At 39.2% G+C, this 21,960-nt stretch overlaps 1 protein-coding gene and 1 pseudogene across 1 annotated transcript; one reads left to right on the top strand and one right to left on the bottom strand.

Moving 5' to 3' along the window:
* Positions 1-9,907: 9,907 nt before the first annotated feature.
* On the bottom strand, positions 9,908-13,302 carry ATP5MC3 (ATP synthase membrane subunit c locus 3). Its single transcript, XM_024561573.4, has 5 exons — positions 13,145-13,302; positions 12,850-12,961; positions 11,561-11,638; positions 10,839-11,032; positions 9,908-10,168 (listed from the first exon to the last, which is right to left on the bottom strand). The coding sequence occupies exons 2-5, from the start codon at positions 12,886-12,888 to the stop codon at positions 10,054-10,056; spliced, it is 426 nt and encodes a 141-aa protein (XP_024417341.1). The 5' UTR covers positions 12,889-12,961; positions 13,145-13,302; the 3' UTR covers positions 9,908-10,053.
* Positions 13,303-18,440: 5,138 nt separating this feature from the next.
* Positions 18,441-18,541, top strand: LOC112305852 (U6 spliceosomal RNA; annotated as a pseudogene).
* Positions 18,542-21,960: the final 3,419 nt, after the last annotated feature.

The following is a 21,960-nucleotide window of genomic DNA, read 5'->3' on the forward strand; positions in this document are numbered from 1 at the left end:
AACATAGAGTTTATTCTTGTACTATATAATATTAACTATTGTATTACTTGTCTTTTTATTATTGTTGTTACTATTTTGTATCCTTATGATGTATCTTTTAGGTACTGATGGCTGATAATTTACCTACTTTTCCCCAGCTCTGTATTAACTTATTTGCCCTTGACACAGATAAACTCCTAAAAACACAGAAATGAGTACAGTGCTGAAACTATTTCTTTTAATGTTGCTCTATGATTCTCTATACAACTTACACATTGAAGTGGTGAGTGTATGGATATTGATTGTTTAATAAATACACACTACCATAAATTGAAAAGTATGAGCAGTGCCCCTGTGGAAAATTTGCATTATACTACCTTTAAAAAGGCAAGTTTTTCTGGTATCTTGTTTTTTTCATGCTGATTGAATTAAATGCTGATTTCTAGTCTATGACAAAATTATGAATAAAGTTTATGGATTAACATAAAATGTACTCACAAACATCTCTAAATCAAAATGGAACTGAAATTCTTGGATGATTGTGAGCGATAGTACTTGAGAGTTAATGAGCCTGCAAATCAATAATGGTATCTGGCATAGCAGTGTAATTGTAGTGGCACTGGATCTTTTAACAGGTTTCTGGCCTATATACATGTATGTGAGCCAACTCACTCCTCTTATAAAACTAATTTCATTATTTAAGAGACCAGAAAGAAGCCAGGTTATTAACTATTTACTTTTCAAATTAAAATGAAAGTACCATCCCTATATAATATTAGTAACATTGAAGTACGATTAGTATAGTGTAACACTAATTATATCAAGAAACCCTTAGCAGCTCAGATTACTGGTGATGAACAGGATGATGGACAAAATGTGCGATTGACATATCACAAATTGTTAGATCTAGAATACATTTACTAATGTGGTGCGGCTTCTCTCTGTCCCCCAAAATGTCTAATGGGAGAAAAAACATATAAATGTTATGGCATTTCAAAAGAAATTTGCATCAGAGTCAATTTTTTAAACAATTATTTTTCATTCACTTATATCAAAAATTTAAAATGTGCCCTGGCTGGTGTGGTTCAGTGGTTTGAGCACCCACCTGGGAAGCAAGGTGTTGCTGGTTTGATTCCCAGTCGGGGCACATGTGTGGGTTGCAGGCCAGGTCCCCAGTAGGAGGTGTGTGTGAGGCAACCCTCTCTTTCTCTCTCCCTTCCCCAATAAAAGTAAATAAATAAAATCTTTTTAAAAATTTAAAATTCTTTTCTGCTGTTTTGGTTCATTTTCTTTTGGCAGTAGATTTGGTTTTAAATTTCTCCTCCTCATTCCTACCTCTCCAGTCTATTGTCAAGTAATTATCTACATAATGTAGTAGAGGGACATGTTACTTTAAATAAAGTCCTTCAGGCATCATTAGACAAGAAAAGAGTCATTTATAATACAAATAGTACTCTGGTCTGTTGTGAGAATGCACTTTTAGCTAATTTTCTAAAGAAATGGTATAAAGTGAGATAAAATAAAGATGGGAGAAAACAGGTGGAAATTATGCAAATCTGTTTCTGTGCACGTTAGCAGCCTGGCAGTTAGCAAAGGGTCTCACTTTAATTACATGTTTCTAGTTCTACAGCAGTTCATTGACTATAGCTTTTCTACAAATGGAGAAAACACTCACTGTGGACAAAATGAGTGTAGTTTCAGTTCTGATTCTACGAATTTGTAAGTCTTATATTTGTCTATATCCTCATAAAATGCTTTTCATTTTTATTTCTGACATCATTCCTCAGTATCCTCCAACTGCCTTAATGTTCCCTACAATCTTCTTTTTACAAATGCAGGAAACATCTTCTGGATACTTTCTCTGCCTATCTTATCGTTCCATACATGCGTCTACCCAACTTAATCATAGGGACACTAATGAGAATCTGGTAAATCTCTGTTAAGAAATCAGCATGATTTCTAAATAAAACTGGCATCCTTAGATTCCAGAAGAGGCTATTTGAAGAAATCTTATTTTTATTGCGTGACCATTACTAAATACCACAAGAAACAATGGCGACCTCTCAGTACTCTCAAAACCTTCCAAATGCCACAGAATGTGGTATTTTCTGCCTTGGTTTTAGGTGGTTGTTAACCCATTTTCTGCTATTGCTCATACAAATTCTACCAGAGAGAGAGAGAGAGAGAGACAGATTTAATTTATAAAATATAGTTTCTGTTTGTCTGAAGCTAAACAAAACATAACATACTCCAGGGCATCCCTTATATCTGCCTTGGACTCAGGGAAAGAGCCTCTGCATTTAAGCAGATATCCTCAAGATGCAATCCAGTACAGTGCATTAGCTGGGATTTTGCTAGTGAGATCAGGTTGTGTGTGTGTGTGTGTGATGAAAGCAGTGGAAGAAGCAAGGTACAATTATTCACCCACCTGATATCAGAGATGAGATGAGAACAGCATGGCCCTAGACATTATAGTTGATATATTTTTTTTGGTAGCTTCTACTCATGGTTTGCTGAAATGACTTATGTTACAGTTACCTTTCAGTGCCCATTTTCACTATGGAAATTTCCATTCAGAGCATTTCAGGTGTACCTGTACACCTCCCACCCCCCACCTCTGGATTCTCAAAGTAATGTATTATTTACTGTGTGTGGCTTTGTGGGGGAAAAATTAGAGGGCTGAATTTATCTTCAAATCACACCAATTGTAGTTTATGCCAGCCTCAGTGAGACCAGCCCACAGACAGAGAATGGAATCTACGGGCTCTATTTTCATCATATCAAAACCTCCTCCAATGTCTGTCTCATCCCACTCACTAGGAGGAAGACTCATCATCATATTCTGCTTTCCATACACTATTAAGTTACCAATAAAAATAGACAGAACCACTCCTAGGGTAAAAAAGTTTGTCTGGCATTCCAATGTTTACCCTTCATGGCTAGTCTGTTTGTCAAACTGGGGCCCACATAATTCCAAAGCCATCAATTCCTATGCCAGGAACCAAGGAGGGTCTGTCATACGGACTCTCCTGGGCCCTTAGACTAATACCTTGCTCTTGCCAGTTACCTTCTTACCTTGGACACAGACGTTAGATTAACTGTCAATCAAATGCTCTGTCTCTACTTCATTACTCATAAAGCCAAGATTTATTGAGTATAAACATGCCAGGCACTGTTCCTGGTGCTGAGGCTACAGTGACAAACAAGACAAAGTCCGTTAAGGAGACCCTTTTGGGAGAGGAGAGACATAATACATATGTAAACAATAAAAATTTAAATAGTGGTAGTAAGTGCTATGGAGAAAATATAGCAGGGGTGTGATAACATGCAGTATTAAGCTTACTTTTGTACAACTTTAGAGGACTTGAGAGGTAGACATTTTAGATATTTCTAGAGAGGTAGATAAATGCTTTAAGCTGTTCTTTACAAGTATATTAAGGGAATAATACTGAGCTGTCCAGCAGCTGAAATCTCGGCCAATCTGACTGCTTGAGGAAGCAAACACTGGGAGTCTCCTATAAGAGGAGCAGATCCTGGAGTCCCCATGGCTGGGAAGTGTGACTAAAAGATGTTGAATGGCAGCCAACAGCCATGGGTCCCCTTAAGAGTCTGCTAAGATTGGTTGTAGGATGTTAACTCACGTTAACAGGTGGAACAACCAAAACCCCTAGTATTTATGAGTCCCTGTTGATCTTACGTCAATTCCTCTTTTTAATGTTTAAGTTCCCTTGAGAAAGGAGCTCTAAGGAAGCAAATTTCTAAGAGGAAATAGGTTACTAGCATTGGTCAGGAGAAAGAAGAACAGATTCTGACCAGGATCCTGGGCCAATTTTCAGATTATAAGCAGATTCATAACTGAAAGGATGTGACCTAGGGGAAAAGAAGATACAGGCATACCTGGGAGATATCGCGGGTTCAGTTCCAGACATTAATAAAGCAAGTTTCACAATAAAGTGAGTCGTAATCGTTTTGCTGGTGGAGGGTCTTGCTTTCACTTTGTAAAAAATGCAACACCTGTAAAGCGCAATAAAGTGGAGTTCGATAAAAAGCTGCATGCCTGTAGTTGCATTCTTGTGTCTGCTCCAGCATTTGAGCTGTTGCAGTATATTGCATTGAAGAATGTGGTGAAAGTCTAGCCTCACACAGCTATGTATGTGGAAAAGGGAGGCACTCCTGAATGCTCTGAAGGCCTCAGAAGTCCTCAGGCCACACTTCAAGAATCACAGAATTAGCAGTCCATTCCGACAGGAAGGGAGAGGGGGATCGTCCAGTGAATGGACAGCTGTTTGAAAGATACGGAGTCCTAAGGCATGGCATGTTGGACATTGCAGTATTCTCATACAGTGGTTCTCAGAATTTAATGTATCTACAAATCACCTGAGATCTTTGTTAAAAATTCATATTGTGGTTCAGAAGTTCTGGGGTAAAGCTGTAGAACCTGTGGTTCTGACCAGCTCCCAGGTTGTGCCAATGCTGCTGAACCATGGACCTCATTTTGCGTAGCAGTGCCCTGGTATGTCGTGCTATCCACATCACCAGAAAGCCTACAAGTGCATGCGTAAGTGAGCTTGTATATGTTGGAGGCAGTGGTGTGGAGGGAGAGGGTAGGATAGGGGTGGGCAGAGGAAAGAGAGAAGCAAATAAACTCATGTGATATATATTTTTTAAAAAGCTATAAAAAGATTTTCTTATAAATCCTGAAAGTTTTGGCCACCACTTATTAACTATCTCTACATCAAAGCAACCTAAGGTACAATGTTGCTACTGACTGAGACAGAATCCAACTGCCATGTTTGTTGGGGCAGAGAAGGATGGCATTAGATCTTTAAAAACAAACAATGTCGTCCCTAATAAAGAATCAGGCAAATCATTAATGGATTCTGTTTGGAATTTAAGTTCATAATGTTATCAGTGTAGTTATACCTTGAAATTACTAAATTAACATATGCTCAGTATGTAGAAAATTCAACTCATGTTATTTCATGTTAAAAAATCACATTTTAAGAGGCTTTGCAAAGGACAGTACCGCAACAATACAAAATTTTCCTCTCCCAAACACATATCACCCAAATCAAACCACATTGGCTAAAATTGCTTAATGGAATTTAAAACTTATGGCAGAAGCATGAGTATAGTTCATTGGTTCTCAAATGTTTCTTTCCACATACAGTTCCTCCTCGAACTTCAGTGGCATTCATTTCTACCCAACATTAGCCAATCATCAACTTGACCACAAATTGTAGGTTCACTACAAATTCACGTCAACTACCTGGAGCCGGGTCCTGACTGCTGCTCTGCACTTCTTTTAACATCTACTCCATACCATAAACCACGACTTTGCTCTGCTCAAGCCCACAAGTCTCTTCGCAAAATTATACTTCAATTTTGTATTTAAAATTGTGTAACAAAATAACCACTTTCCCCAAATCAGCTTTTTTCCTGTCATCCCTAACATAGTCATACTAAAAATCAAAGCATAGACTTTGGAATCAAGGAAGATCTGAATTTGGATTGTAACTGCCACTTAACTAACAGCTGTGTGATTTGGGGAATTGTTTATCCCCTCTGAGCCTATTTTTCTCCGCATCTTGAAGAGTAATCCAAGTTTTGCAGGGTTGTCATGAAGGTTAAATGACTTATGTGATGTACACACCCTCTCCTTCCCTAACCAGTTCTCAAGATCTAGACGTTAAATCCCACGGATACTTTTGTAGACTCTATTAAAAAAAAAAAAAAAAGTATTGCCACCATCCTAGACTAGGCCCGCATTACCTCTCAGCAAAGCTAGTAGAGTAACCACTGATCGTTATTGGCCGTAGTCCATCCCACACACTGGTCTTATATTAACTTTCCTAAAACACATCTCTAAACCTTCAAAGGGTGGCTGTAGTCACCCGAATAAAACCCACACTCCAGTGTCTGCCAGTTTACACAGTTTGGCCCCAGTGTTCCTTTGCAGCCTCATCTCACACTATTTCCCTCCCACACCCAGGCAGCTCTTTGTGTCTCACATACCTTTCCTGACACTATCCACTAGCCAACATACCCTCTTTTCTTGCCTGTCTTCATCCCACCAGTTCCTTAGTGTTTACCTTAATTTGTAGACAACATTTCTCCATGTGACTCCATCACTGGAAATTCTTTCTACATACTTTGGACAACTTATAACTTACTGCCATTCTTCTGGAACTTACCATTCTGAGTTTTAGTTATTTTCATATCTTGTGTGTGAGGCTGGATGGCAAGTTTCTCTTTAGTTCAAACATACATTTCATACTCAAACCTATATTTTTAGTTAGTCCTAAAGGCATTAATAATACCGCATTTCTGTACCAAGGAAAGGTAACAATTTAATACCAAATAAAAAGTATGCCTGGAAAGCAAATGCCCTTGGGAACAATATTCTGAATACATATAGTTGAATTGACACATTGCCACCCTCAGGTGCTCTTACCTATTGGACTTTTTAAACAGACTGAACTCTTATCAACCTGAATTCATTTGATGTTTGATATGAACATCTTATTGGACTCTGTCCAGAGACTAAGGAAAGCTGGGGAAAAGCATACACCATTAATATTTGTTTGTAAGGCACATGAACTAAGGGAGGTGGTACTTCCTGTAAAAATGGTGCACAGTAAACATCTCTGCCGTCAGAGTAGATGTATCCCAGTGAGGTACTTGCAGTATCAGGAACTTGTTACTGGAAACTAAAATACAGTGGAGGGATGTACTCCAGGATGCTGATCCTTTCAATGTCCTTTTGCCTTCTGGGCGAAATAGGCTGTGGTTATACTTCGGTTATACTGACGTTCTAAAGACCTTGTTTTTTTTCTCTTTTTTTCTCAGTAACATGTAAGTCACACAGCCACAGCCCAGATACTTCTTTCCATTTTCAATCTCCTCAGCTAGGGGCATCTCTTGCCTGTTCCAAAATCAGTGTTTCAGGACTCTTCAACCAACCACCAAACCAACAGTAAGAACAGTTTGTTTTTAAACACACATTGACTTAATTTAAACACACTTAAGACAGAGGACTAATTAATCTATGTATTTCCCTAGGATTTAAAAAATGTGGTATAAATAATACTATGTACTTCATGTTAATAGTAGTACTTTAATTGTACTAAAATATACTTGCCATTTTAACCATTTTAAACTGTACCAATTCAGTGGCATTTAATACATTCACAGTATTGTGCAACCATCACCACTATGTATTTCCAGAATATTTTTATTACCCCAAAAGGAACCTCCGTACTCATTAAGCAGTCACTCCCTATTCTTCCCATCTTCCCAGGTGCTTTATCTATGGATTTGCCTATTCTGGGCATTTTATATAAATGGGATCATATATAGTATGTGTTGGGAACCACCCTGCCTGGTTTCAGAAGCTGTACTGCCCCCTCACCCCCCATGGCTAAGGCTAAGAAACCTTGGGACCATAAGCCACTGAGGAGACAAAGCTTATCTCCCTGGCAGGGGTGCCGCCTCTGCCCCCTTTTACTTCACCCTCCCTGGCCCCATGCAGATGACTGGTTAGCCAATAATGATTAAGATTCCTCAAGGGAGGGACGACCTAAGACAGGCATGGCCATGAAGGGGCCCTCAGGGATGGACTTGGGGGGCTATATAAAAAGGGGGTGATGGACCCTCACCCCTTGGCTTTGACATAGCCTGAATCCTCATTCTGTCTGCAAGAAGTCTCCTAATTTCTCGTCTGCCTTACTTCCACTGCCTGACTTAAGCCTGAAACAATGCTGGAGGAGGGTGCAGCCCTGTGCTGGGAATGGCGGGTTCCCCAGAGGCAATCAGGCCTAAGGAAGAATGCATAAAATCCTGCAAAACCTGCTTTGCTAAGAATGTCCTCAGTTTTCTGATAAGGGTCCAAGAATAAAACGAGTTTGTTTCCCAGTTTTACAGCCCTTTAACTGACCCTGACTCAGAATAAGCCCTGATAGTTTTTTATGTTATCTATTGTTTGATCCTTACTGCCTGACAATTATTGATGACAATTTACCTGTATTCCTGTGCAATTGAACCCAATTAAAGCCCACTGAGGAAAAGGCTCCTGGCCCTTCTCCTTTGAGAGATCGGCCACCTTTCCTCCCCAGGCAGATCATGTCTTGGTACACTTATTCTCATCCGTGGTGGATGGGGGCCCTATGGGCGGAGCACCCTCCCAAGTATGCAGTCTTGTGTTTGGCTTTTTTCACTTACCGTGTTTTCAAGGTTCATTGATGTAGCATGTATCAGTACCTCATTCATTTTTATGACTGAAACAATATTCCACTATATGGATATACATTGTTTACCCAACGATCAGCTGAATAACTGATTGTTTCTACCTTTTACCTATTGTGAATAGTGCTATAAAAATTCATTTTTGTTTGAACACTCATTTTTAAATCTTTTTGGTATATACCAAGGTATGGAATTGCTGGGTAATAATACAGTACTTTTATGTTACATTGCTGAATTCAAACACTGGGTAGTACTGTTCAAATGACAGTGAAGTCTCCAGGATGACACAGACTAGATCACAGGTGGCAAACACAAGGCCCACTGGCCGAATCTGGCCTTCCAGCTTGTTTCTGACAATGAGTTTGACACCCCTGGACTAGATGATTAGCCAACCAAAAAGCAGTAGTAGCTCTAGCTTTTGTGGTCTCAGGTGGTCTTCCCATATTACTGAGAAACCCTGGTGCTGTATTTTGCCGTGTATAATGCACTTTTTTTGCCCAAATTTTTGAGGGAAAAATAATGATGCACATTATACAGTACTAAATTCCCCATCTATAAAAATGTTTTTAATTTTTATTTATGCTTATGTGTTATAAGTTTAACTCTAGAAAGTTGTAACGATATCTGTATGCAAAATAATACTCTGGAATATAATTGGTTTTGTCTCTAAATTTAAATACATAAAAAATTGAATTAAAAAATTAAAATGAAAGATTTTCTTTTCCCCTGGAAGTCTGGGCCAAAAACGTGGGTGCGCAGTATGTAGGGGAGTGCATTACACACGGCAAAATATGGTGATTGATGACTCATTGAAATCATATTAGGCAGAAGACATTAAAGGAGTAAAATGCAAGTTTCTTAATTGTTATCCTAACCTTCATGGAAACCCTGAAATTGAGATGACAAATGATGTAGCAGAACAACATATCTACTAGGGGAAAACTCAGCGTCTCTGTGGTAGCACTACTTTCTTCCTTTTAATAGGAAAATTTGACCAAGAAGCAACATACACAAACAAAACAGTGTTGAACCAATATTATTTCCAAGACTCCTACTGTAAACATGTTACTATCAGTGATAAGCAACGCTTCAGCTTTAAAAAAAGCAACTTTCGGCTTTAAAAATGTAGCTAGTTCAATTTACTTTTTGATATTTGGTTTTTTTTAACGAGCCTTGTTTAAGCAAGAAACCAGCTGCTAGATTGAGCTTCTTAAAAAACAGGTAAGATTCATTATAGATATACAATTGCTTAGAAACTTACTAAAAAGTAAAAATTGCTTCCCACCCCCATTTAACAAGGCTCCAATTCCTAAAAAGCTGACATGATTTTCAGATCCAGCTGTGTAGCCAACTTACTCTCGGAAAGTGATCCTGCTTCCAGGTATTGAATGCATATTAGCCCTTAAAAACTCAAAACCACCTCAAGCAATTAACTGTCTTGGTTTAATCATATTTCAAAGAAGTTCAATCCACTCATATATTTCTCCTTTAATGAATAAACAAATCCCCTACCATTTACAATGCACAGAACACTATATAAAAGAATTCCCATAAAATTACATTAGGATCTTTTTCAGCAGTGAGGCAACTGCCGCGTTTCCTTCTGATTTGTACAGCATCTGCCTGAATGCCTGTCCTTCTTTGTGATGATCTAAATTTAGGTAAGTACAAATCACAGCAAAAATGAAAGTTTTCATCTTTAATGAAATGACTTTGGAAATAATGTCTATTTCCATGACACCAATACTACAGTGTTCGGAGTCACAGTAAGGTACACAGAATTACATCCGTAATTAATATGAATGCCAACATTTCAAGCAGTAATTTCTGTTACATGGCAAACAAAATCAAGAAAGCAACCATCAAACAAAAGAGACCCATAGCTTCAGACAAGGCAAATCCCAGGATAGCATATGAGAACAGCTGCTGCTTCAGCGAAGGGTTTCTAAAAGAGACACAACACATTTAATTGTTACTTTGAAATATTATTTGAATTTCAGTATGTTTGGTAAATGTTAAGGAATCAGATTACTAGTGTGGTGATCTTTGTAAACTGGAAAGTACTGGAAGAATATTTGCCTAGATCTCTTGCTTCAACTTGGACATTCCTTTCTCCTCAATCCTAATTACATGGAGAAAAGGGAGAGAGCTGTCTCTGCGTGTCAATACAAACAGTCTTCATTCATTTTGGGCGGTTCTGACATTCTTCTTATGCCTGTGAAATTATGTTCTATACCTTTTAAGATCTGATGGTTTAGAAGTAAGGTCTTAAATAATAAAATAGAAATTGACTTTTAAAGAATGTGCTCTTAATTATATTCCCAATACAGTTTGACAATTAAAGAGTGCAGACTGTGAAGTCAAACTGAGTTAAAATTTATTTTCTGACACTTACTAGCTATAATGTTGAGACTTGTCTCTAGCCTTCATAGGTAAACTGGAGTATATCCCCAATGGGTCTTGTGGGGAATTAAGTGAGGTAATGCATGCAAAGCCCTCAAAATATAATGCAAGACACAGAGTAGGCACTTAATATAAAGTAGCTATTATTATTCCACTAGTTTTCTAAGTTTCCAACTATTTCAAGCATGCTCTTATTTGGCAATGGAAATTACCTGGCATAACCAATGATAAGGCTGCCAAAGACTGTTCCAATACCAGCACCAGAACCAGCCACTCCTACTGTTGCAGCACCTGCACCAATAAATTTGGCAGCAGTATCAATATCTCTGCTGATTGCACTGGTCTGAAACTCCCTTTGGATTAGCTGAGACACACCATTTTGGGCCCCATTAAGTACTGTAGAGCCCTAGAGAACAGGAAATAAAAGAAAGGTCAAATCAGTAATCACAGTTAGCTATTTTAATTACCATACTGTCAAAATGATAACTAGTTCTCTATTTTGTAGCTGAGTTTGAATAGGATGTGGCATGGCACAACAGAAAAATCAATGGCTTTAAACAATTCCAACCTTGTAAAATAGGAGTAACAGTATCTACACCCCATAAAGTTGTTGAAAATTGAGGAACAACATGTACATATGCTTTCTAATATAAAAGGCTTTTCAATAACTGCAGCTATTATAATCTTAAATCTAGGCAACTCAAGCCTATATACTTAAATATACATACTGAGTATATTTCTGAGCCAAATCAGATGGGTAAGTTTTGGATACAGTTTATTTTATTGGCTTATCTTCTGTGCATTTCTCTGCATGAAAGGATAGAAAGGATTGTCTTCAAACCATTCTACTAATGAGTGTTATTTTTCTCTTCCCCTTAATCAAAACCGTAAGACTTATTTAGGAGTGTCATTTAATTTCTATTATTACTATTACCTCTCCGGTCCTAGCCTCTGGTCGAGATAACACTGATGCAGAAATTGGTCTGTACGCAACTCTGGATCCAGCTCGGATCTATTAATGAAAGAAGGTTCCATGGAACATGTAAGGACACAGATAAGACTTCAATGACCCTTTTTTGACCTGGAGCTCTAAGAAAGCAAGTAGCAAAAATGAATCAAAGTTCATGACTTTTCCTTATTGACACTTATCTTGGCTGTTTGGTCATTTTCAATATATGAAGCCATTTTAATAGCTTTGAAGTTGCCAATGAAATTTTAAAGCTTCCTTCATAAGGTATTTGTAATATACTGAACAAAACTACTAAGAACAATTAGTTTAAAAAATACATATATTGCTTGCAAACTTTCAATTGTTGTAGTGCCCCAATTCAGATCGGAAAAAAGGCAATAAACATTGCACACTCTTTGGAAAGTTCAAGTGGAGCAACAAGTGAGTATATTAGGAGTGTCACTATAAAAACTTTATTTAAAATACCCCATTAGTTAATATGCGCTCCCACCATTTCCAAGATATCCCAAAATGTCTAATAATCAAAATTAAAAAGCAGTTTAAGCAAGTCAACATCAGCGTAAGGATAATTGGTGAAATACTCTGACCATAAGGACATATTCCAGTTCAGCTGCTCTGCCTGCCCTTGAGTGTCCACTAAAGTAAGGTCACAGAAAATCCTTTTAGAACCAAGATCGAGTTCTTTATGGCAAATTCCTCAGATCTTCCCTTCATCTAAAGCCTCCAAAATGGTTATGGAAATAACATTCTAGAGGCAGGAAGAAAGACTTTCAGCTGTTCCGCCACTTTCCTCCACCCACACAGGGTGAGGCAAAGTCCCTCCCTCTGCAGCAGCGAGTTTGACCTACAGCGAGACGATGGAGAAAGCTGCTGCGGTGAACTAGGCCTCAGTGGCCCTCTACATCCCTCGGAGCACGCCAACCTTAGCGTGAACCCCAACCCGCCAGCTTGGCCGCGTGGGTGGGGGAGGGGGCCGCTCCAGGCCGGTAGGCAAGGAGGGCTTGACCTACACGGCTTGGGGCCTGACAGCTAGGCCTCGGCTGCCCTCCATCGCCCTGGGAGACAAGGAGCAGGGTGAGGCGCTCCGGAATTAGGAGGAAAGGGAAAAAGGGACACAGTGTTAAGGGGTGACGGGACAGCTGTCCCGAGAGAGCGGTCGGTAGACGCTGCCGGGAGGTGGCCCCTTCAACAACGTGGACGCTAGAGGCCATACACGCCGGGCCCACAGTCCACGGCCCGGCCGGGCTACGCACCAGAGCGGGGGTGCAGGCGAGCTTGGCGCAGGCAAACATCTTACACTCCTCGGGGCGGCGCGGCTGGAGGGCTTGGGTGGCAGGCGACGTGGGTTCCTCTCCCGCTTTCTCTCTGCGGAGAAGAGGCTTAAGGTCAAGGGCCATCCGAGGGCCTGTTCTCCCCTCCACGTCCCGCGGACTCCTGTGCACGCTGTCAGCTTGGGCCCCATGCCCAGCGAGGCGCCGACAGAATGAATGGGTCCCCGTCGGCACCACTCTGCCCAGGCCAGGCCCTGCTCCGGCGCCCGCCACTTACCTTTCCCCGCCCGAGCTAGCGGCGGCGGCGGCGGCAGAGGTCGAAGGAGTGGGGCTAGGTGCGCAGGCGCGTTGCAACTCTTATCAGTGCGGTGACACCCGGATGGAGAAGGCGGGGAATCGGATGCAGTAGGGAAAACGCTCAAGGTCACTTTGTAACAACTTTATTGGTAACCAGTTGGGAAGGACACTGACAGCCATCGATGATGGGCTGGTTCCTCGATCCCCAACCTTTTTGGCACCGGGAGCCGGTTTTTCCAGGGACTTGCGGGAGGCGGAGGGGTGGGGAGGGGAAAATGGACAGTCAGGAGGTGGAGCTTAGGGGGGCGGGTGGCTCAGGGGGCGGAGCTCAGGCGAGCTTCCGTTGCTCTCTGCCTCCCAACTCTGGCTTTGGACCCAGGAGGGGTGTGGGCGGGGCAGGGACAGGAGGCGGAGCTCAGGCGAGCTTCACTCACAGCCAGGTTCCTAACAGACCACTGACCGCTACAGGTCCGCTGCCCTGGGATTGAGGACCCCTGGGCTGCTGGACAGGGCGTGGTAAAGGAGAGATAAAAAGAAGTTGAAAACTAGCCCTGGCAGAGACAAATGAACAGGTTTTGATCTGAGCCGGAGAAGTAAAGTGCTAATACTTTTTCTTTCAGTTGACAGCTTGTGAGTTTTGGCCTTTCATTAGATGCTTTTTAGTAGAAGGGTCTCCTTCCTGGTCGCTCTTCTTTGTGAAATAGGATTTTGTGTGTGTGGGAAAAGGATTCATTCATTACTTGACAGAACAAAGTAGGGTCTCAGCAAAGTGAATACATTTCTTTAAAGGAATCTGGAAAAGATTCCAAATATATGGTTAATCCTTTGGATGAAAGAGGACCCGACCTAGAAGTACTGTGACGAAGGAATGAACAAATGAATATATCTTAAGAGTTTTTTGAATTTGGGCACAAAGTTGGCTCTTAGTAAAGTGACAGAGGTCAATTTCTCTTCCAGCTCTATGATTGGAAAAATTAAGGGATTGTAATGTATAGGGCCTGGGGCTAAAGAAAGTCTGAATACTTTCAAAACCTACTCAACCTTAAGATCGGTTTTTGCTAACTTTGGACAAATCATTTTCTCAGAAATGTCTCAGAAAAATGGCTTTTACTGAACTTCCACTTTACAGGGTCCACAGATTCAAACGTTAATCTCATCCAGAAACACCTTCACAGGCAAACCCAGAAATCATGTTTAATCTAGGCACCCCTATGGGCAGCTAAGTTTACACATAAAATTAAACATCATATGCCTTATACTTCAATAATAGATCCTCTTAAGGGAAAATTATTCTAATGGATTAGTGTGTGAAGATAGATTAAGGGAAGTTCCTATCTGTTCAGCCATAAATCATTAGTACTAACTATTGAGGAGGAGGAGGAGGAGGAGGAGGAGGCATGATACAAGCCAGGATCCTAACTGGATCACTTCCAGTGTACCTACAGACAGAGGCCTATGGGAGGGAGAGGTGAAGTCTAGATTCAGGCCCTGCACTGTCAATGTGTCAAAAAGCTGATGAACTGGCCTAGAAAAGGTGCGAATAGGTCTTTTGTGGTTTCTACCAGAGTTTAAGTATATCAGAGTTTCAGGACTAAGTTGTATGGTGTGTGATAAGGGAAATAGCTTAAGAAAAGAGATTAGCCTATTCAGAAAATGCTTCATAGTTGAACTAGGATGAGAAAGATGGGATAATCTGTTTACAAAGATTCCTTGGGATCTCTTTTATTTATGTATTGATTGACTGACTTAATATTTTATTGTATTTTTTTTTGGATTTCTTAAAAGTCAAATACCCAGATATACTAACTGCCTAGACTACTAATCACTTTCTGATGCAGAAACTTTTGTTCTTGAACTTCATTTATTGACCCCTTTACAAATTATTTAGCTATTTTCATGACATCTAATATAGTGGAATAGAATATTTACTGAATGAATTCCAAATAATTCAGTAAGGAATTAAAAGTAAATGTATCCATGTCTTCTCAGAGGGCCAAAGGGTCTAGGCTAAAATTTATACTGAAGAGTTACATGAAAATAACATACTAATAAGATAAATATTAATCTATCCTTTTTCTGGTAAGATATTCTAGTTATTGAGAAAAAAGTTTTTATGTTATGGTTGATAATATAGAAAGACTAAGTAAAAAGAAAATAAGTATATGAATATGAGATCAAGGCCCTCTGTTGACTCTTGCCCATCTCAAAAATCATTTACTCATTTCTCCAATTAATTTGTGGCAGACACAGATGCCTATCCCATATCTATTCTCTGTCTTTTTTTTCTTACCTACAGAACCCTGTTCACAGTTAAAAAGCACTGAGCTTCCCACATTCCCTCACAGTTAGGAATGGTCAGTAATGGGTTGAAGTCTCTCAGAATGCTTAGAAAGGGGATAGACTTAACTGGCTCATTTCTTTTTTCCTTTTCCATTTCTTTTTTTTTGGCCTGGAATATGGTCCCAGCATCTGGAGGCAAAGCAGCATTCTTGCACACATGAGTGCAGAAGCCACACATTAGGGTGGAGAAGCTGGAAGCTAAAAGAAGCCTGAATTCTTAATTTTTTTCAATAGCTACAACAGCTCTTAACTGCCTACATAAGGACTTTATGTTACATGAGAAAAATAAATATTTGGTAAAGTCACTAAGTAATTTTTCTGTTACATGCAGCTAAATACAACCCAAACTGATATATAATTCAATAGATCTATATCTCTGAAGCTTTTTAGTCTTTGGGCTGTGATTATACAGAAAATCCTTTCTCCCACAGAATTTATATTAACTTATATTTGTGTCTTTTCCCTTATTCCATGTCTGCTAGGGACCAATCAGGAGACAGAAACCATATCAGTAATTTGAACAAGGAAAATTTAATATAAAGATTGCTAACCAGTAAAAGCTGTCTAACTATCTAAGAAGGAGAGAATAGGCTAAAGGATATAGAAGTAGCAACTGTGGGAGTAGCTTCTACCCTTGGCTAAGGAAGAGTGAACAGCAAGGAAGAACTTAGAAATTTAGAGAGGGATTCAATAAATGGTGTTGGAAAAATTGGACAGATACATGCAAAAAAAATAAAACTAGACCACCTTCTTACACCACACACAAGAATAAATTCAAAATGGATTAAAGACTTAAATGTTAGACTTGAAACCATAAAACCCCTAGAAGAAAACATAATAAAGTCTTGGACATTCCTTGTAGTGATATTTTTTTCTTATATATCTCCTTAGGCAAGGGAAATAAAATAAAAAATAAACAAATGGGACTGCATCAAACTTAAAAGTTTTTGCACAGCAAAGGAAACCATCCACAAAATGAAAAGACAACCAACTGGATATGAGAACATACTGGCCAATACATCTGATAAAGGGTTAATATCCAAAATTTATAAAGAACTTACAAAACTCAATACCAAAAACCAAACAAGCCAATTAAAAAATGGGCAAAGGACCTGAACAGACACTTTTCCAAAGAAAACATACAGATGACCAATAGACATTTAAAAAGATGCTCAATGTCACTAATCATCAGAGAAATGCAAATTAAAGCCACCATGAGATATCACCTAGCACCTGTCAGAATGGCTATCACCAATAAATCAACAAATAACAAGTGCTGGTGAGGATGTGGAAAAAGGGGAACCCTTTTGCACTGTTGGTAGGAATGCAGATTGGTACAGCCATGGTGGAAAACAGTATGGAGTTTCCTCAAAAATTAAAAATGGAACTGCCTTTTGACCCAGAAATTCCACTTCTGAGAATTTATCCAAAGAAACCCAAAACACTGATTCAAAAGAATATATGCACCCCTATGTTCATTGCAGCATTATTTACAGCCAAGATCTGGAAGCAGCCCACGTGTCCATCAGTAGATGAATGGATAAAACAGCTATGGTACATGTATACAATGGAATACTACTCAGCTGTAAAAAAGAAGAGTTTTACCCTTGCGAAAGTATGGATGGACCTGGAGAACATTATGCTAAATGAAACAAGCCAGTCAGTGAAAGAAAAACACCATATGATTTCACTCATGTGGAATCTAATGAACAAGGTAAACAAACAAAATAGAGACAGACTCATAGATACAGAGCAAAATGACACCTCTGGGACGGGTGTGGGTTGGTGGGTAGAGGCACTGAGCCAAAAAAAAAAAAAGGCCTCATGAGTATGGACAATTGTGGTGATTGCAGGGAAGTGAAGGTGGAAGAGGGTATAAAAGTGATAAATGGTGATGGAAATAAAAAAGTTAGAAAAAAAGTCCTGAAGAAAGAAAGAAAGAAATAATTAATTAATTAATGTGGACAAGGAAGGTACAATCCACAGGTATGGGCCTCAGGTGAACCATGAGCCATGCCGAGTGAACATAACCAGTCATCTGCAAACCAATCCACTGGCTCACACGAAATATAGTACATACAAGTCTTTTCCCTCCTGGCCGAGCCTCACAATGTCTTTCTATCGCCCTCTATTGACAAAGCCTATTATTTTGCTAGTTGTCAAAGAAATGCCTACAAGGTCCAGCGCTCTAGAATAAGGAAGCAAGGCAGAGAAGGACGGATTTGTAGCTGAGAAGTCACATGTTAAAAACTGGCAGAGCTGGTAAGATTCTCGAGGGCAGGGATTGGTTCTAACTCATATTTATTTCTTCTATAGCACCTAACATGGAGTGACAAACATAGTCATTCAATGCATTTTTGTTCAATAATAAATAAAGGGCTTAGAATGTACAGAATTAGCAATAACTATATTGTTATTCTCTTTTAACTAAGATTTTAGTCATTTTGGGCAAATTAGAATGACGTCTAGAATATCTTTTTCTTTCTAGCATTGTGAAATTCAAACTTAGAGAACCGAAGGAACATTTTTTGATTTGTGGCATGAGTTTGTTCAAACAAACGTTTTTGTGTGCCTATGAAGGGTTCTGTGTTTACACTCTCACCGGCCTAAAGAACTCATTAAAAACCAAAACATTAAAGCACTTTATAGACCCATTCTATGATACAATAGAATATCGGCACGAGGGGGTCGTAAGCTGAAGCAGAGCTAAGCCATAGCCTGAGTTGTGACAGAGGCAATGCCAGCCTGCGGTTACCCTCTCACTTCTTTGTCTCAATGCCTGTGGTCCATGCCTACACAATTTTCTCTCTCTGTGGGCACCTGGTGTCTTCATGGTATCTCCAGAGTACATAAGGCTCTCCATGGTAAGCCATCTCTCTTCAGGTGGTGTCCAGCTTCCCAACCCTTATCCATGTAAAATCTTAATCTCTTAGTGCTTGCTTCAGCAGCAGAAATACAAAATTAAAACAATTCAGAGAAGATTAGCATGGTATCTCTGCAAAGACACCACAAAGTTTGTCAAGTATTCTATATTATTACAGTATGCTACCATTTATCACCATAGAAGCAGAGAAAGTTACAAATGTATTTCCTATATTTAAAAATAAAAGTTTCATAGATAGTTCCCTATGGGGGAAGAAATTGGCTGGAGGGACCAAACATAGTAGCTAAACTTCTTTGAATATACTTTGTTTTGTAGATTTGAATTTGAAACCTTGCAAACCATTTAAATTCAATTTAATTTTTTTTAATTTAAAATTTTAACTTTTTTAATTTAAAAAATTCCTCAAAAATAAAAGTAAACAAAACAAATGAATTCAAATGTACCTAGTTAGTAGCATAACTATACAGGGTATATAAAAAAATTTCTGTGAGTGGATAAAAAGACAGCTCCTTGATCACTCTGCTTCATGAGCTCTGGTCTCTGCTATTCCTCCAACATGCTACCCACATTCCATCTCCCAGAGCTGTACTTTTTGTTCCTTTAGCTTAGAACCCCTTTCCCCTGGATATTCACCTGGCTTATATCTCCACTTCATCACCTCTTTGCTCGAATCAATGCTTAAGAGAGTCCTTCCTAGATCCCTTACATAGCCTTACAGTTATTCCTAGCACTTGTTGTCACCTGGAATTACTTACTGTTTGCTCGTTTAGCTCTCACATTAGACTATAATCCATGAGGGTATAAACTTTGTTTTGTTCATGCTGTATCCACATCGTCTAGAACATGCTTGGCCCATTAATAGGCACTCAATAGATTTTTGAGCGATGGAATTGGAGAAGGGAGTAACTGTTAACATTTTCTTCATACACCTCTATATTATTTGATATATAATCATATGCATGAATTACTTTACAATTTTAAAAACCAATTTACTAGAAAAGGTTTAATAATTCCCAATAATTAATACAATTTGTTACATTATCCCCCCTATGGTTCTTGCACTGCTTAAAACAAAGGAAGCATTCTTAAAGACTGAATTTCCGATCTTGGTGATGGGCGTTAGCATCCTTATAGGCAATAACCCTAACCAATACTTTTCAGATTATATTCAAACTCTAATCTATTTATGGCACTTAAAGCATTGTGTATGTGTGTACCTTCTTATCCATATATTGTCTGGAGTTTCTTATACGTAATAGGAAGATGTTATATCAATTTCATCTATTTTTAAAGATAATCAGTTACAAGTAAAAGTCCTTATTCTCCTTCAAGAAATTAAATCCAACCATATTCAGTGAACCCAGATATTCAACCTATGTCAAGAATAAGACATTTTACAGTGCTAAGATACTGGAGAGGACTCCTGCTTATCAAATTTTTCTGCTATTCTAGCCCCAGTGAGATCTTTAAGGCTCATATTCCTAGTCCTGGTGTCATGTGATACATGAGGGTCTTACATCAGTTTCGGTAATTAGAGAGTTTTCATATGGTACAAGTACATCAGAATAAGTAATGCTTTCTCTTCTTTCCACTTTTGGATTATCACGACTTTATGGAGGAATAACATGGTTACACAGCACAAATCACTGTTTCCTTGGTCACCCTTTACATCACTGATTTTAGTCAATTATCCCACTACGTAGTTTGTTCAGACATAGTATTTAACTTTCCCCCCATTTCACCTTCCCAAGATTTTCTGAACTATGAACTTTGATATTGAGGTTAATTTCCTATGTCATGTCCCCAGCCAGGGAATTTGACAAAGTAGCAATGGCTGGCTATCTAGTAAGTTTGAAATAGGTGTGGTTTTCAGGGGCAAAACATCAAGGAGACATACTCTACAAAATGGCTCTGTCAGTGGAAGCCTCAGGTTCACTTAAGCCTCAGGGATTACATTAGAGTACTTGCCTTCCTTGATTTAAATTAGAGGAGAGCATAAGCAAAATGTGCAAGTTTTACATGTAAAAACTTGTATTTGAACTTGAAGTAGAAAACAGGGTCAGACAAACACACATGATCAACGACTACAGGAAAGGAAAACAAAGTTCGTAGTAGATGAAGACTTTAATTTAGAGGGTGCCATTCCCTCATGATGAGAACATTCTTGCTTGAAAGCCACACATGGAAACACATTTGTTTGATCTGGTCATAATTTTGCTCAGGGTTGTACAATCTTACAGCGCTGGTCAATCATTTCAGGAGAATGGCCATATGTTTATGGCAGCCACATGTTATTTAATTGCAAATTCTATTGGTTATTCCAGGTTGTTCTTTGGCCAGATTCCATCTGCCTTTCTTGACCATTTAAAGGAGTCCCCTCATCTCGTTCTCCCACAGAACTCCTAGCAGCAGAGAAGCAATAACCAATCCCTTCAAAAGACCAGTGAAACAGGCCCCCGTTCTATTTTATCTTTAAAAAATCATAGAATATTTGTATCATTCTATTGTAGAGATTGATACAATTTAAAATGCTTTTACAGTACTTACCAATTAAATTACGTAATTCTTCTCTTTATTATTCTTTAGTAAAACTGATATATGTGGAGCTAGGTCATGATTTTCCATGTCTTGCTCGCTTTTTGCCCCACTATTGCCTATTCTGAGAGTGCAAAAGCCTTAGCTTTAGGGGTAAAGATTTACTGTCAGACGTTCCTTTCTCTGGCCTGCTCATCCCATGGCCTCTGGCTAAAAGAGGGTACATTAATACACAACATTATGGACAGAATTTTCTTTAAAAAATCTGTCTGGATACTTATTAGACCATGGCAAATTATATATAAATCATTTTTTAAAGATCTTAACAATTTTAATTTCTCAAGAGTTAAGTTTAATCAAATCCTTGCCCCCACCGCATTTCCTTCCTATCTTTCAACTTCTTGGCTCAAAGCAGCCTATTAATGGTTTTTACACCATATCCTTATATCTGATCAGCATCAGTTAACCTCATTTGATTACACAGCATGCCAAGAGCTCTGGGGAATGAACCAGAGGGGGATAGGGAGGACCAAGTAGGAGGTGTCAGGTTGAACTCAGGGCCTGAAGTGATAGCTTAGTTCCCCACAGAAAGGCTGTGACTTCTTCAGATAAGTTTCAGAGGGTACTTTTGGTAGGCAGAATGATACCCTTCCCCAAATATGTCCATGTCCTAATGCCCAGAACCTGTGAATGTTACCTTACATGGCAAAAGGAAATTTGCTGGTGTGATTAAGTTAAGTGTTTTGAGATAGGAGATTTTCCTGGAGTTCCCGGGTGAGCACAATTTAATCATGAGAGTCTCTATAAGTGAAAGAGGGAGACTGGAGGGTCAGAGTCAGGGAAGGAGATGTCAGTCAGAGTGTTGCAGTGTGAGAAAGACTCTAAGGGACATTATTAGATTTGAAGATGAAGAAAGAGACCACCAGCTAAGGAATTCAGGCACCCTCCAGAATCTGGAAAGGCAAGGTAATGAATTCTTCCCTAGAGCCTCCAGAAGGAATGCTGCTCTGCCCATACTTTGATTTTTGCCCAGTGAG

This window comes from Desmodus rotundus, chromosome 2 (assembly GCF_022682495.2).
Source record: "Desmodus rotundus isolate HL8 chromosome 2, HLdesRot8A.1, whole genome shotgun sequence".
In the NCBI taxonomy this organism is placed as follows: Eukaryota; Metazoa; Chordata; class Mammalia; order Chiroptera; family Phyllostomidae; genus Desmodus; species Desmodus rotundus.

Bases quoted from the DNA above. Each gene is read 5' to 3' on its own strand.
- ATP5MC3 (XM_024561573.4), bottom strand. From the start codon at position 12,888: ATGTTTGCCTGCGCCAAGCTCGCCTGCACCCCCGCTCTG. The intron at 11,639-12,849 runs GTGCGTAGCCCG...TTTCATTAATAG, and splicing joins TCGCCTGCACCCCCGCTCTG to ATCCGAGCTGGATCCAGAGT. The intron at 11,033-11,560 runs GTAATAGTAATA...CCTGTTCTCTAG, and splicing joins CAGAGGCTAGGACCGGAGAG to GGCTCTACAGTACTTAATGG.